The 15430-nt window shown below is 45.8% G+C and overlaps 1 protein-coding gene across 1 annotated transcript; it reads right to left on the reverse strand.

Annotated features, from left to right (window-relative positions):
* Positions 1-213: 213 nt before the first annotated feature.
* On the reverse strand, positions 214-14191 carry LOC309519504 (transcription factor IIIB 50 kDa subunit-like). The gene is made up of 8 exons (XM_082200576.1): positions 13500-14191; positions 13254-13313; positions 12281-12602; positions 10790-11577; positions 4293-4381; positions 3164-3609; positions 2657-2834; positions 214-432 (listed from the first exon to the last, which is right to left on the reverse strand). The coding sequence occupies exons 1-4, from the start codon at positions 13651-13653 to the stop codon at positions 10869-10871; spliced, it is 1245 nt and encodes a 414-aa protein (XP_082056702.1). The 5' UTR covers positions 13654-14191; the 3' UTR covers positions 214-432; positions 2657-2834; positions 3164-3609; positions 4293-4381; positions 10790-10868.
* Positions 14192-15430: the final 1239 nt, after the last annotated feature.

Here is a 15430-nt window from a genome sequence, read left to right on the forward strand (position 1 = left end):
AACAAACCTTTGCTCAGTTTTATTCCTTCATTGACACTGCTACAAGAAATAGATACAGATCAACAGGGAAAGATTTTCACCTGTCCATAGGACACAAAATCCCTTACTGCGTTAAAAAGGGGAGGGAAGAATCAAAGCCATGCACAGTATAGCACTTGAGCCTTTATCTTTGCTCCCCCCCCCAATTCCTCTCACCTGAGCTTAGCAGGATGTGTTTCAGTCTGCCTTTCACCAGTCGCCTTTTTATTTGCTGTCAGCTCTCCCCCCTCAATGGAGGACCGTAACTCTGTGGAACCATCTCCACTCCTGGACAAATCTCCAGAAACTGCATTCTTTTCAGTACCCTGGGAATAATCACCTAGCTGCTCATCATCTGAACCCACTTCTGGAATAACAGAAAGGGTGGTGGGTTTGAAGTGAAGCTTGTACCGTCTGTATAAATAAAGAACAGCAAAGGTTCAGCATCAGGGGCTTAAATATTTCCTACCCACCCTTTTCCCACAAGGCCTCAGGGTGTGTTACGTATAAAATAGTTAATTTTCAGTTCAAGCTAAACAGAGTCAGGTTCTCCATGTAAGCAAAATGCCAGATAGGTCTGTAGACTGATATTAGTGGCATTTAGCCAGCAAAGTCCATTTTCGAAAAAGAAAAGAAAAAGTAAAGGGGAAGAGGAAGAGAAGAGAAGAAATAGCCTATTTTAAAAGGAGAACATGCTGTTATGAAATAATTTATCCATATTACCACATGAGTCTCAGAAATAGTTACTTTGGAAGCATCATGCAAAGATTTCTAAAATGCTAAGGACGTCACTCCTGGAACAGGGGGCCTTTACAGATCTGTGATAAGAAACTGGTAGCCGGCATGCTACCAGTATGTTGGGCATGTTCCCAAGATGTCTAGAAAAAGTTTGTTTTCTCATCCAAGTGAATATTCACAGACATACTAACACAGGCATAGGCAAACAGCCCTCCAGATGTTTTGGGAATACAACTCCAATCATCCCTCACCACTGGTCCTGTTAGCTAGGAATGATGGGAGCTGTCAGCCGAAAACATCTAGAGAGCCGTTTGCCTATGCCTGCACTAACAGAAGATATAATTACAGCTACCTCGCATCTTATGCAGTGGTTACATTCCTGGCCATTGCACATAAAAGCAAAATCGCGTAGAGCCAGGAACCCTCAGAACCAGGTGTCTCGCTTACCTGGTTCTCAGCAGGCAGCACGAGGGCTCTAGCATGCTGCTCTGTAATGTTTCCTCCACTCTCCATTTGTTTGTTTGTTCTGCTCCACCCCACCCCCCGGCCCAAATCAGCAATCACGTAGGTAAAATAAGCATTGCGAGTTACCTATATTTCTATTTCACCTTTTCTGTCACAGGACCTCAAAGCTAGATTAAGTGTGTCATGTGTCACATATTTACAGACTTTTGTCTAGAGCTTCATGGTTCTCAGTTAAGTCCTTGGAAGTGTGCTTCAATAAAGGGGATTACATTCTCTGCTAGACATCATTCCATCCTGGAGGCAGAAGAGGGACTGGCTCGCTCTCTTTGCCCTCCCCTCGCAAGAAAGTGGATCATCTTTGTTCTGAAGGCAGCATGCATTGTCATTTCTCTCCTTTCAAGAAGGCTAGAGACAGAAACCCTACAAATTACCGTATTTTTCGCACTATAACACGCACCAGACCATAACGCGCACATAGTTTTTAGAGGAGGAAAACAAGAAAAAAAATATTCTAAACGAAATAGTAGATATATGATTTTTGTGTGTTCATGCTGTGGCCACAGACATGTGATCTGACAGTGAGTTTGGAGTAGCCCAATGCAAAAATCCTGAGGATCCATGTGGATCCATGCTTTGTAACCACGGAGAAGGGAAGGAAGGGGAACTATGGATCCTCTGCTCACGACTGCAGCAGATCCCCCCCCGCCCACCGCCGTCACCCGCAGGCATTCGCTCCATAACACGCACAGACATTTCCCCTTACTTTCTAGGAGGAAAAAAGTGAGTGTTTTGGTGCAAAAAATACGGTACCTGCAGAGTTACTAATCAACTGAAACCTACACAGGGCATGCCTGCCCTATCAGGAGGAAAGTTCTTACTCAGCCTGTAAATATTTTCTATGATGTGATGGGATGATTAGCTGCTTGTGCGTAAAATCGTGCTCCCTCAGAGTTTGTGCCACTCCACAAACCTCTGTGTGTGACAGAGCTCCTCAAACATGTCTGCCCTAGTCACTCGTAGATTCCGACAGTGGTTGTTTGCGGAAGCGCTTCCAGCAAAGAAGCTCCTTAACGGAAACGCGTCTTCTGGACTCACGACGTGGCAGCTTCCGGCGAAGAATGGGTCTCCCTATGGGAGCTTCTGACACCTCCCCGCTGTTCTCGCTGGACGTGTCCCTGATCCCTCCCTCTTCCCTGCTAGTTCCTGCTTTAGCTGCTGCGTCTCTCTCCGCATTCATGAGACCTTCCTCCAGAGACCCATCTCTCCCCCTGCTGGTCCCTGCTTTCGCTGCTGACTCCCTCCCAACCTCTGTGAGCCCTTCCACCACCTGTCCCTCCGATGGCAGTTCCCTGACATATGACATACAATGAAAACCACTGGGTAGCAATAGCCTTAAAGCATGTCAAGATCTCAAAATTCATTTCTCAAGACTAACCTTGGCCTGACGCGTTTGGTCTGAGATGGTTTCACAGAAGCTGAGTTTTTTTCTGGCTTCTCTTCTGCTGAGATGTTTTCATTAAAAGGGTTCAAGGATGCCTTTGTGATTCGGAGGTCCGCAGTGCTGCTCTTATCTGAGCTATGACCTCTTCTGTGACCCTCATTTGTGGAGGGTTCTGAAAAGAAAGAAATCAGCATCAGAATAGTGAAAGCACAAGTCCCAATACTACTGAAAATACTAATACCTAATCCAGCCCTAGATCAACTGATGGCTCTTAACAACAGCAGTACACTGAGACCCACCTGCATCCCACTCATTTACAACTATTAGGCACAATCATGAAGACACTTCACAGCTTCCAAGCACTGTCTTTAAATAATACAAGAAGTCCAGGTTTAACTATTATGAAGAAATGGCACATTTTACTACTTAGCACACTTTGTAAACTACACAACTGTTAAAACATATGAGAAATATATTCTCTTTTCAATAGACAATACTTACTCTCTGAAACAGGAGTTAAAGTGTCATCATCACTATCACTCCATCGCGATGAAAAGTCACTGGGATTAAGTCGAACTCTCTCTGTAACCGGTTGGAGAGAAGGTAACACAGACATGGACTGAGAGAGGTTGCTTTTCTGTAAACCACGTTTGGAGAATAAGGTCTTGAACTTTGATTTTTTCTTTTCTTTCTCATTTGACTCTTCCTCACTGTCAGCCGGGGAGTGACTAATGCTAGGAACCATAGCTGAAGCTGTGTCTGGCAATCCATTGCCTCGTTTCCCCTTTAGCTTGTCTTTCAGCTTGCCAAATGGTCTCCGTGACTTATCTTTCATGGGCAGATCAAACATGCTGGCTGTCATGTTGCTCCTCATGAATTGGATATCCACCTCAATCTCACCTCTCTCTTTTTCCTTCTTTCCTGGTTTGGAGTGATGCCTGTACCATCTGTACAAATAAAGAACAGCAAAGGTTCAGCATCAGGGGCTTAAATATTTCCTACCCACCCTTTTCCCACAAGGTCTCAGATTCTGTTACGTATAAAATAGTTAATTTTCAGTTCAAGCTAAACAGAGTCAGGTTCTCCATGTAAGCAAAATGCCAGATAGGTCTGTAGACTGATATTAGTGGCATTTAGCCAGCAATTTCAATAAAGGGGATTACAATCATGTAATAATTATAAGCAAACAAAACAAGTGTTTCTCCAGAATTGCTTTCTGGGGCCTCCCCCCAGAGGATCAATGAGAACCATGCCAGAAAACGGTTAATTTTGTACTGTAAATTTATCCATTGTTCAGGGCAATGGGTTCCCCCAAATATTCATATAATTTTGCAGGAAGACACAGGAAAGGCTCTGCTACTAAGCCGAGTCCCATGATCGCTTAACAGCTCCACCTAACCTGTGCTGTTATGCTCTGGTATCATGCAATATTAGCAGGCCTTACTAGTTCATGAGTTATGGTAGAACAGCTCCACAGCATGACCTTGCCCATTGCCAAACAGCTACCTCTCCATTTAAGGTTATGCCATGAAGACATCTGCATAAAAGGTATCAACAGTCAGAGGAACTCTGTAGAATAGACTGTTTCTGCACTAAAACCCAAGATGCAAGCCATCTTAGTGTGTCTAACCTTCTTACTCCCTGAAAGGCACCACATGAACCAAGACAAATTCTGCCGAACAGTCTTGAACGGAGCGGGATACAGCAGAGGATACAGAGCTAGAAAGAGAGAAAATGAGAAAGTCATTACCAGGAAAGTTTTAGAACAGAAACAGCAGCTTACGTACAAAAGCATGTAATTTCTCCCCAAATATTGAATTTTCCGACAATATTTTCAGAAAATTGCATGCCTTAAAAGCATACATATCAAAACAGGAAAGGAAACAAAAGAGAAGAACTAGAGGAGGGAAAAGCACTAGAACACAAGTGAGCGATTTTCTATATTCACATTTTGAAAGCTCATCATTTGGCCCAATTTCCTAAAACAGCGGATAGCACGGTGAAACTATTTCTAGACAAACTACAGGAAGTTATTGCATGGCTAAAAGATTACCCTTAAAAAACAAAAACGAAAAGCACACACAGTACTACCACATCAGGGAAAAGGCCTGACAGAAATAATCTCATTGACATCTAATTCTTTCAGTACAGGGAAGTGTTTCTGTTTTACAAATAAGCATCCAGTCTTGAGATCTGGCAACAGTTTCATCCAAATTTCAGATTTCCCTGCCTTCAGACGAAAAAATATTAACTGGTCTGAATTGCATCTTTGCATTGTCTGTCCACATGTTAAGGGTGTGGTGTTGATTAGTGAGCTACCTCTTAATTGATAGATTCCGCCATAAACCTTGAAGCCCCAATTTTCATCTGTAAAACTAATAAAGTGCTTCAACTCTGACTTGTGCTGTTTATTCTAACAATAAAGTGTTATGAACAAGACATTTGTTTCTAAAATGATTTGAATACTTATCATGCCTGTATAAAGCAGTCAAGACTGCCAAAGTAAACTTGGTAAGCCTGCTGGATTTGTTACGTTAAATATTTGAGTATGAGAGCTGCCATTATTCACAGTAAGACACTTTTAAAAGAGTTCTTTACAAACACTGTTTTTGTAATACACTGTGACTTACAGTTTTAAAAACTAGGATGTTTAGCTCAGTCTAAACATATGTTTGCCAAACAGAAGGGTATTATGCATTCTTACGAAATGTTGCTTTTTGTACTCTTAACACAGATAGCCAAGAATCAAGGTGCACATACACATTTTAATGGCAGGGTTTGTTCTACAATAGCTATGGAAGCAGGCATCAGTGGAAAATTACTATAGCACATTATTTATTTTATCAGTATTTATATTTGAATCTGTTGCTCTTCAGATGTGAAACTCAAATATCATTGCTGGCCAATAGAGCTATGTCCCCAACAGCTCACCTGACAGTACTAGATAAATTGCTTGAATAGCACAATGTGGCTAATTTTTTTTTAATTCTTACTCACTGGTTTAAACCTTATACATAAAATGGCACAATGTGAAGCATAACTGGGTAGGTGTGAAATCCCAAGAGCTATCAACCTATTGAAGAAAACTTAACTGATCATGAGTTTTAGTCAATTAACCTACTGAATAATTTGTACAAATATAAAACAAACTGTTCTGAAGCAAGCATATTTTGTTTTAAAATAATGCATGTGTTGCAGCACACATCTTAGAAAAAGAAATTCTTGCAAACCAAGATTTAAGGAGAAGACAAAGATGCCAACGTTTAGGGGATTCATGATTGGGAGATGGACCCTAGTTTAGGAGGCCCTATAAAGGAATTAACTAAATTCGTATCAGCTACTCGCCTTGACAACTTAATGGAACTTCCATGTTCACAAGCACAACGGCGTAGTGTGGGTTGTCAGCACCCGGGGCAAGGCAAGTAATTTGCGCCCCCTAACCCCTAACCTGCTGCCGCTGCCAGCTTCTTCTTGCTGCTGCCTGGGCTGGTCTGCTGTGGTTCTCTCCCGCGCTCAGTGCTGCGCTGGGCGGCCGCTGCACTGTCCCTCCCCCAGATAGTCCCTCGCTCTCTCTCCGCACCACACGCCTGGCACCCACCCCCTCCACAGTGGGCGGCTCGGATCGGATTCGCACAGCCAGCACTGCAGTGAGAGAGAGTGAGTGAACCAGGTAGGGGCAGAGAGCTGCGAGTGCGAGCGCCCCCCCCAGATGTTGCGCCCGGTGCGGCCAGCCCCCCCTGCACCCCCCACGCTACGCCACTGCACAAGCATTAATACCACTGAATATCAGTTGCCAAGGCAGCAAACTGAGGAAGAACTGTCAGTTCCACACCCTGCTTGCATGTTTCCTGGATGCATTGAGATAACCGCTATCCAAAGCTGGATACAAATTTTTTTATTTACTAGATGTTTATTCTTCCCTTTAGCTAAAAGTAGGTTTTTAGGGAAGTTTACAACAATGGAATAAAATTAAGTATGCCAACTACTGTGATCCAGCAGAACTCTGCTCAGGAAAGGTATCAACAGGATACTTTACAGTGGTACCCCGCAAGACGAACGCCTCGCGAGACGAAAAACTCGCAAAACGAAAGGTTTTTTCGTTTTCGGGTTGCCTCGCAAGACGAATTTCCCTATGGGCTTGCTTCGCAAAACGAAGCTTGCCCCGGGGACAGCGGGTCTTCTCTTTTGAAGCAAGGGGCTGCGGGGAGATCGCTTCTCCCGGTGCTCCGAAGCCGGGCGGGGGGGGGGGAGGGAACACCTTCTGAAGGCGGGCAGGGGGCGAAAGTCTTTGCTCCCAACCTGCCTGCCTGTCCTGGAGGGCTTTTGAAGGCAGGCGGGGGGGAGCAAAGACTTTCGCCCCCCGCCCGCCTTCAGAAGAGGTCCAGGACCTCTTCTGAAGGCGGGCGGGGGGCAAAAGTCTTTGTCCCCCCTGCCTGCCTTCCCAGGGGCTTTTAAATCGCCCCGGACAGCGGAGAAGTCCTCCGCTGTCCCGGGGTTTTTTAAAATGCTGGGGGTGGGAAGAAAAGCCCTTGCCCCCCCCCCCAGCCTTCAGATGAGGTCCGGGGACAGACTGTCCCCGGACCTGGTCTGAAGGCGGTTTCCCTAGGAACGCATTAATTGATTTTCAATGCATTCCTAGGGGAAACCGTGCATCGCAAGACGAAAAACTCGCAAGACGAAGAGACTTGCGGAACGAATTAATTTCATCTTGCGAGGCACCACTGTACAAGTTGTTCAAAGCTTGCTTGATTGTTTAATAGCCCACCTTCTTCTCCAACGAGCTCAAGATGGCATACGTGATTCTACCCCTCCTCATTTAATCCCCATAACAACCCTATGTTAGACTGAGAGCCAAGGTCAGTCAGTGAGCTTCATGGCTGAGCGGTCACTTGAACCCTGGTCTCCTAGGTCCTAGTCTGGCACTAACCTTTACACCACACCAACTCTTTATATTATGCCGTAGCACATTATACTGCTGTTTATTTCAAGTTTTAATAAAGTGTTTTTAAAAGTTTGATCCCGCCTCTGCTTGCAATGTTTGCTTATTGCATTTTTGCCCCACCCTTACTTCAAATAACTATGTATGAGTGACATACATAGTTCTCATTTCCCCATCCCATTTCATTCTCACAACAACCCTTGTGATTGATTAGACTGAGTGTGACTCGCCCGTGGTCTCCCAGGAAACTCTATGGACAACGGTGGAATCTTTACTAAAAGTGGCAGTTTTAATCCATGATCCATCGTGTTAAGAGCTTAGCTTTTGCTGCTGTCAGATAAACAGCTGAGATGAATAATTCTCATGCGGCATGCTGTTTCACACCTGTTTGGACATGTGGACCTTGAGCCTCTGACATACATAGGTAAATTGCACCTGGAAATGCCATTTAGTCAGCAGGAAGTCAACATCTTCAAACAGAACTATGGAGTAGTAAGGGACCTTGGATGTCATCTAGTCCAATGCCCAACGGATTCAGTGCAGGAATCTTGCAAATACACAGCTTCCTAAGCAAATGGGCATCTACCCATAGCTTAGAAACCTTCATAGGAGGAGATCCCACTACTTCCCAAGGCAGTCTGATCTGCCTTTGAACTACTCATACACTTAAGAAGTTTCTCCTAACGTAAAGTCAAAACCATCTTATTTAAAAGTTTTCAGTCATTGCATTTACCGTATTTTTCGCCCCATAGGACGCACTTTTTCCCCTCCAAAAATGAAGGGGAAATCTGGATGTGTCCTATGGGGCGAATGCAGGCTTTCGCTGAAGCCTGGAGAGAGAGAGGCATCAGTGCGCACCGACCCCTCTCGCTCTCCAGGCTTCAGGAAGCTATCCGCAAGCCTTGCAAGCCCGGTGGGAGTACCCGCGGGCTCACAAGGCTTGCGGGCAGCAGCCTGCAGCCCCCGCGAGTGTCCGCAAGCCTTGCGCGCCCGGCAGGAGGTCCCACCGGGTGTGCGAGGCTTGGGGCGGCAGCCTGTCGCCCGAAGCACGGGGACCCCTCTGGAGGGCTCCCCCTGCTGCGGGCGAGTGTCTGCAAGCCTCATGCGCCCGGCAGGAGGTCCCATCGGGTGCGCGAGGCTTGGGGCGGCAGCCCATCGCCCGAAGCACGGGGAGCCCTTCGGAGGGCTCCCCTTGCTTTGGGCGAGTTTCTGCAAGCCTCGCGCGCCCGGCAGGAGGTCCCACCGGGTGCGCGAGGCTTGGGGCGGCAGCCAGGGCTGGGGGGGGGAGGAAAATAATTTTTTTTTAATTCATTTCCCCCCCAAAAAAATGAGGTGCGTCCTATGGGCCGGTGCGCCTTATAGGACGAAAAATACGGTACATCTGTCATCTGGAGTAACATAGAACAAATCTGCTCCACCTTCTGCATCACAGTCTTTCAGTTCTTTGAGAACTATTCTCCTGCCTCCTTTCCTTTCCTTTCCTTTCCTTTCCTTCTCCAAGATAACCATGCCCAGCTTTTTCAACTGTTCCTCATCGGACTAGGTTTCCAGACTCCTCACCATCTTTGGAATATGCTATAGTTCAGGGGTGCACAACCTCCGGCTCACAGACCAAACGTGACCCACCAGTCCCATTTGCCCACAAGGCCAATCTGGAGAAGCCACGCTCACCTGCCCAATAAGGGATGCCATTAAAGTAGGCTCCCATTCAACCATCGCTCCTACTGTCCAAGCTGCAGCTCATTGAAGACTTGCAAAAGGCTTTGAAAGCAATTCCGTGAAGCTCCTTTTGATCTCTGACATAAGAGACGGAAAGGAGGAATGCAGGGAGGCTTACAAGGCATAACACTGCCAAAGCCTCTTGCACTCTGGAACCCCAACATGGAACCCTACACAATTTATGTTGGCAGGTAGTCAAGACAACCCACTTGCCAACATTTTGATGTCACAATGGCAGAATGTGATTTACTTGCTAGTTGCCCCACCCACACGTCAAAGTTTTTGGCCCCCCACAGCCAGAAAGATTCCTCCTCTAGTTTGTCTATCTCCTCCTTAAAATGCAGCAACTGGAACTGGACAAAGTAATGAACCTGGCTAATCCTACAATGACCACAACACTCTGGCATATCTCCTCTCTCCCTTTGAAGTTAAAGCATGCCCTTATCCGCATTTCTTCAGAAGTCCTGCTATGACTCCCTAAATAAAGAAGGAGCAAAAATCAGATGCAACGGGTCATATTTAGGAGGCCTCTCTGGGCAGCGCCTGGCATCAGCCCCCTCCCTCCCTCCCTGCATGTGCCCCGTGCCCCAGCAGGTAGACTGCCCCTGGCAGCGGGAGCTCCACGAGAGGCCCCTCGCTCGCTCGCTCGCTCTCCCCTCACCGTGTGCATGTAGGGACAAAAATTAACTAAGCAGCTCCATTAATCAGGGCGACTGACTCACCACCTATCTAGTGACACGGGCATCATGTTCAGGAACCACCATACCATGTTCTATAAAGAGATGCTTGCAAAGCCACAACTTTTTCTTCTGGATCTAGGTTTAAAGCATGAATGTCTGAAACAACTTGCAATTAGATTTTTACACTTCTCTTCCACTCTCTCATGCCTAACTATGAGGACCATAAGTAGACCAGACAAACATTAATTCAAGTCAAACGCCAACTCAAAGAGGTATTTGTTGCTCAGGCTGGCTGACTGACTCCACCCAACCCTTCAAGAGTGGATACTACTTCTCACCCAGCGATACGCATGGAAGCCTGCCAATCTTTACACCAAAAGTTGTCCTAAACAGCATGCAAACCACTGCAATGTGGCCACTTCCTATACCTCTTGTCAGAGTTGAAGGAAAATAATCAACCTCGCCAACTAGTTACTAGTGGTCCCTACCAGTAACCAAAGTTATCCAAGCCACCCAAACCTGTCTTTAATTATTACCACAGCAGGGTGGAAGGAGCCATGCCTGAAGGATGCGGGAGATTCTTAGTGGGACAGGAGAGCTGGGGGGGGGGCAGGGGGCGGGAATCACATCTGGCAACCAATGAATCCCTTTGCTTCAGACAGTACATAGGTAGACAAGTCTAAAAAGCCCAGGACACAAATTTTCACAATCCTCTAGTGGTTATGATGGCTCATTTACCAGAAGTAATGTATTTAGCATAAACTTTGGAAGTGTATACTCTATACTTACCAAACTAAGCCTCCTAGAGATAATATGTATCAGAAGGCTATTTCTTGCAAGCCTGTCTGAATCACTTGCAGCTTTGAGTTCACAGGCACGCTTGAGCCTTGCTAAACATCTCCTTTTCTTCTGGAGTTCGGATATACTGCTCTATCTCACTGTCTAAAATGGGCTCATCCCCAGTGATAGCAGAATCTTTAAGGCTTAGCTGAGGAGTTCGTAGCCTCTTTGCGGGGTTCAAGACGCAGGGTGGGAGCAAAGGTTTCCGCTTGCTGAACTTCTGCTTCTCTCCTGAAAGGGAGGCCTCTTCTACTGTTGCCGCGCTCTCATCGATTAGCTGCAGTGGTGCAGCTGCTGAGTTTTCTAGGCCACGGTCTTCCGTAGTATCCACGATGCGGAAGGCAGCCTGTAGAAGCACACGGCGGTGCCGCAGAAGGTCACCGATGTACTTTGCCACACTCCGACGGTCCACTTTCAGCACTCGCAACCAGCCCAGCTGAGAAGCCATTTGCAGGAGGATGTTATGCAGCAACTTCAGTCTCTGGTGGGCTGGCCGGGGAGCCTCCATGCCAGCAAGCTTACAGAACTGAGAAAGGGTGCAAGTGAGGCGATCGACAGGCCGAAGAGACTGCCAAGCCAGGAAGGCTGCTGCTGTCACTAGGGGGGTGGGGTGCCGGCCGGTCACCAGCCACGTGTCGCTGGCAAGTTCCACCATCTGGATAGTCCTTGCCACCAGCTGCTCCTTTTCTTCCACAAACTTAGTCGGGACGCTGGGTGTATTCTGGAAAATCTTGAAGCTGGAAAGATGAAAACCAAACAAGCCATTGGATTGGGAGATGTGGCAGGATGGAGAAGACAAATAGGTGAAAGAGGGACATGAGCAAAAAGAAGCATTCTGTGAAAGGGCAAAGGGCAGAAGGCCCTGCATTTTCCAAGGACACCAAAAAGGCAAGCTGAGCAGCTTGAATCACAAAAGGCAAACATCTTCCATTAACCAGCACTATATGGACAGGGCTGAATTTACACTCTTCCTAACTTGTGCTCAAGAAAATTCTGTTTGTTGGCTTCTTGCCCTTAATAATAATAGGAAGGATTTCCAAGCAATTACGGGATTGGTAGCAGGAGCAGAATTCACAATTCTGAGAATTATTTGTTTAAAAAAGGAAGTTTGCTGCCCCTGTGGCTAAAGAGAAAAGCCTGGACCTGCCTGAAGTGCCTCAGATGAAATCTCAGAAATCAGGGAGTTGGAGTATACATGCACATATGAAAATACCCATTTCTTCCATGATGGAAGCACACAGCACACACAGGGTTCCTACATCCAAGCACTGACCACATCGATCCCTGCTGAACTTTAAGAAGCTTGCTGTTTCATCAGCCTTCCAATCAATATACCACACAGTCCGTATGATACTTGTAAATTCTGTCTCTGAAATATGGAAATTGCACACCAACTTTGAGAAGTATTGTCAAGGAAAGGGCATAAGAACTTCAACATACCTGTTGAGGTGGGTTTTCACCATATCCATCAAGCTGAGAGTAGGCACATCCAGTGCCAGTTCCTTCAGGAAGCGTAGATAGGTCTTTGCAAACAACTCCTTGTCTCCATAGAGTAGCAGGCAGACTGTGCCCATGGTCAGGGGCCAGTTGTGCTGGCGGCAGGTCACAAAGACGCAACAGCCCACAAGCATCTCCTTCTTCTCCAATCTGACTAAACTGAAGCAGGGACGTTTGATTGCCTGCTGGTAATAGGACACGGCTGTATCTTCAAACAGAGAAGGAAGCCGCAGAACTTTGCAGAGATCCCGAACACCTTTGACTCCTGTGGGGGAAAATACCACAGCAGTACTTAAGAAATGTTTCCACATACACATTTATCAGTGACAAATCTAACCGCAGGGTAGGTCTCTGCCTGTATGAAGCTGCCCATATACTAAGATAATCTGTGGAGGCTCTGTTTCACATGCTCCCACTTTTAGAGGATAGATGGGTGGCAATCATGGATAACATATTTTCAATTGTGGTAGTGTAACTGGAGTGTCCAAACCAAGCCTACTTTGGCTTTTTTTGGATATTATGGAGAACTTTTTCAAATGAAAGTCTTTGGGGGCTCTAATTGAGAATGGCTGTTAGTATTGCTGTTTCAACTTCATATTTAATTTTGATTTGGCTTTTAGTTATGTACTGATTTTTATTTTTTGCAGCTGTACACACAATTATAATGGCCATTTAATGGTAATGGAAACAGACTGGTCCATGGTTAACCAGTCTGTCAATGATTCAGGTGGGATTTGATCAGGCAATCAAAATTCTAAAATAGGTTGTTTTGATGTTGGTCCCACAGCAAATAGGTAAGACTGTTTTAAAAATGCAAATTTCTCTTTGCTTTTAGAAAGTGAAACAATGCAGCTCTTGTGGATGACAGGCACATTAATTTCCACAAAGCATCAACAGAGTAATGCAGAATACGTACCTCGCTGTACACAACGGCTCGTTTGCTCATTCTGACCAGTACTCCATGAATATGTGACTTCTATGAGATAAAAACACAGATATCAGCCAAACTTTGGTCCAAGCTCTCAAACATGCACCCATTTTTAAACTGTTGAATGGTGTAGGGCCTGTCTATATTTGAGAACTGCTTGCAAGTCGTATCTCAAATCCTATGTCTTTGTAAGATACAAAGAGTTTTGAGCTATTTTGCTATTCTTAGCCTCACCTTGTAAATGTTCTTCATCAGCATATGTGGTTGTGAGAAGCCCTTCAGTCAGAATGAAGCCACAGTCTGTGCACACCAGCTGGTTCTGAGCATAATGAGAGTCCTCTACAATTTCCAAGGAGTCACAGTCTGGACACTTCTCTTGGCTCGACATCTTAGCAGCCTGAAAGCATAAATCAGGTCCACAGTTGGTCACTGATATTTTGGTATTATTTAATTACTTCCATGTATTATATTTACCGTATATCCCACCTGTCCTTTGAAGAGCTCAAGGTGGTATAATGGTTCTCTCGCCACCCAATTTTTATTCTCACAACAACTCTGTGAAATTAGTTGTTTGTATTACTACTACTGGGACGCGGATGGCGCTGTGGGTTAAGCCACATAGCCTAGGACTTGCCAATCAGAAGGTCGGCGGTTCGAATCCCCGTGACGAGGTGAGCTCCCGTTGCTCGGTCCCTGCTTCTGCCCACCTAGCAGTTCGAAAGCACGTCAAAGTGCAAGTAGATAAATAGGTACCACTCCGGCGGCAAGGTAAACGGCATTTCTGTGCGCTGCTCTGGTTTGCCAGAGGCGGCTTGGTCATGCTGGCCACATGACTCGGAAGCTGTACGCCGGCTCCCTTGGCCAATAAAGCAAGATGAGCACCGCAACCCCAGAGTCGCTCACGACTGGACCTAATGGTCAGGGGTCCCTTTACCTTTATTACTACTACTACTACTACTACTGCTACTACTATTATTATTATTAATTGAGTTTATATACCATCCTATACCCAGGGCTTTCAGGGCGGTTTAAAGAACAGTATCAACCTAACCAGTTAGAATTGCCCACAGAATTGTTGATTTTTTTATCATTTACTAAGTATTAAAGTATATCAAATTCTATTCAAAAACCACAGTCACTGCCGGGATGTTAGAAGACATAATAGGAGAAAAAGTATGGAGAAGATAGAAAAACAAAGTCTTTTTATTTCCCTCAAAATCAAGGTGTCTCCTAGCTTGAAGGCCTACCATACTCTCACATTTGAAAAGTATCATCATAAAATCAGTCTGAGAATTCTACAGTACAGCGTTACATTTCTGAAAAGAGCTACAAAGACTACCAGAGATTTGTGGGGGCTCTGTCTTCAGTTCTGATATGCAGAATGCAGCTTTGATTAGGAGGGGAAGGAAACGCTCTCAAAGTACTCAGCTCAAATTACACAGGGCCTGATCCTGTCTTGTCATTGGAAACTACTGTATTTAAAGGCTCTTGGTGGGAGTGGGGTATCACAGTTTGTCCAAAACCGGAGGGAGCCTGGATGTGGGGCTAGCGGTTTTTCCTCTCGCATTTGAAGCATCACCAGCCTGGTGGCCTGGCAAGACTTGCCCCACAGCCGTTCGCTAAACAAGTGCTTCATAATTTTAAAAAAGGGCACGGAGACAAAGTTGTTTTGGAAAGCTCCTCCTTTGTTTTTCCAGAGGCTCCTAAAGGCAAGTGAATAATGCCAGGGCAAGCTGGAGTGCGGGAAAGGGGAAGAGATGTGAACTGCTGGCTGGTTAGGGGACACAGAAAAAAGAGGGGGAAACTGACTTGTGTGATTTCGATAATGGTGATGTAAAAATTGGGGTTTGGCTTTTGCTTCCCAACTCCCCATGGGAATCTGAGTCCCCTAAGTCCATGATGGGCCAGAGAAGAATGGATGGAGGCAGAATCCAGTGGAAAACAAGGCAGATGTTTATTTTTCTGTTGCAACAGAGTCCCCTCCCCTCCTTCCAAGGAGAGAGAGACCCTCAACAAAAGTGTGCAGGAACCTTTAAAGACTTTTGACATTGCCCAATCCCCTTAGCCAAAGACCACCCCAAAATCATCATACATATATCATTGGAGGCGGTCTACAGCGGAAACCCTGCCTAGCAGGATACCTGATAAGGGTCGCCGATTGTATT

This window comes from Podarcis vaucheri, assembly GCF_965113315.1.
Source record: "Podarcis vaucheri genome assembly, chromosome: 15".
NCBI lineage: Eukaryota > Metazoa > Chordata > Lepidosauria > Squamata > Lacertidae > Podarcis > Podarcis vaucheri.

Coding starts and splice junctions, on each gene's coding strand:
- LOC309519504 (XM_082200576.1), bottom strand. CDS start 13,653: ATGTCGAGCCAAGAGAAGTGTCCAGACTGTGACTCCTTGGAAATTGTA. Junction 13,314..13,499: donor TGATGAAGAACATTTACAAG/GTGAGGCTAAGA, acceptor TTTATCTCATAG/AAGTCACATATTCATGGAGT. Junction 12,603..13,253: donor GAGCCGTTGTGTACAGCGAG/GTACGTATTCTG, acceptor TTTCCCCCACAG/GAGTCAAAGGTGTTCGGGAT.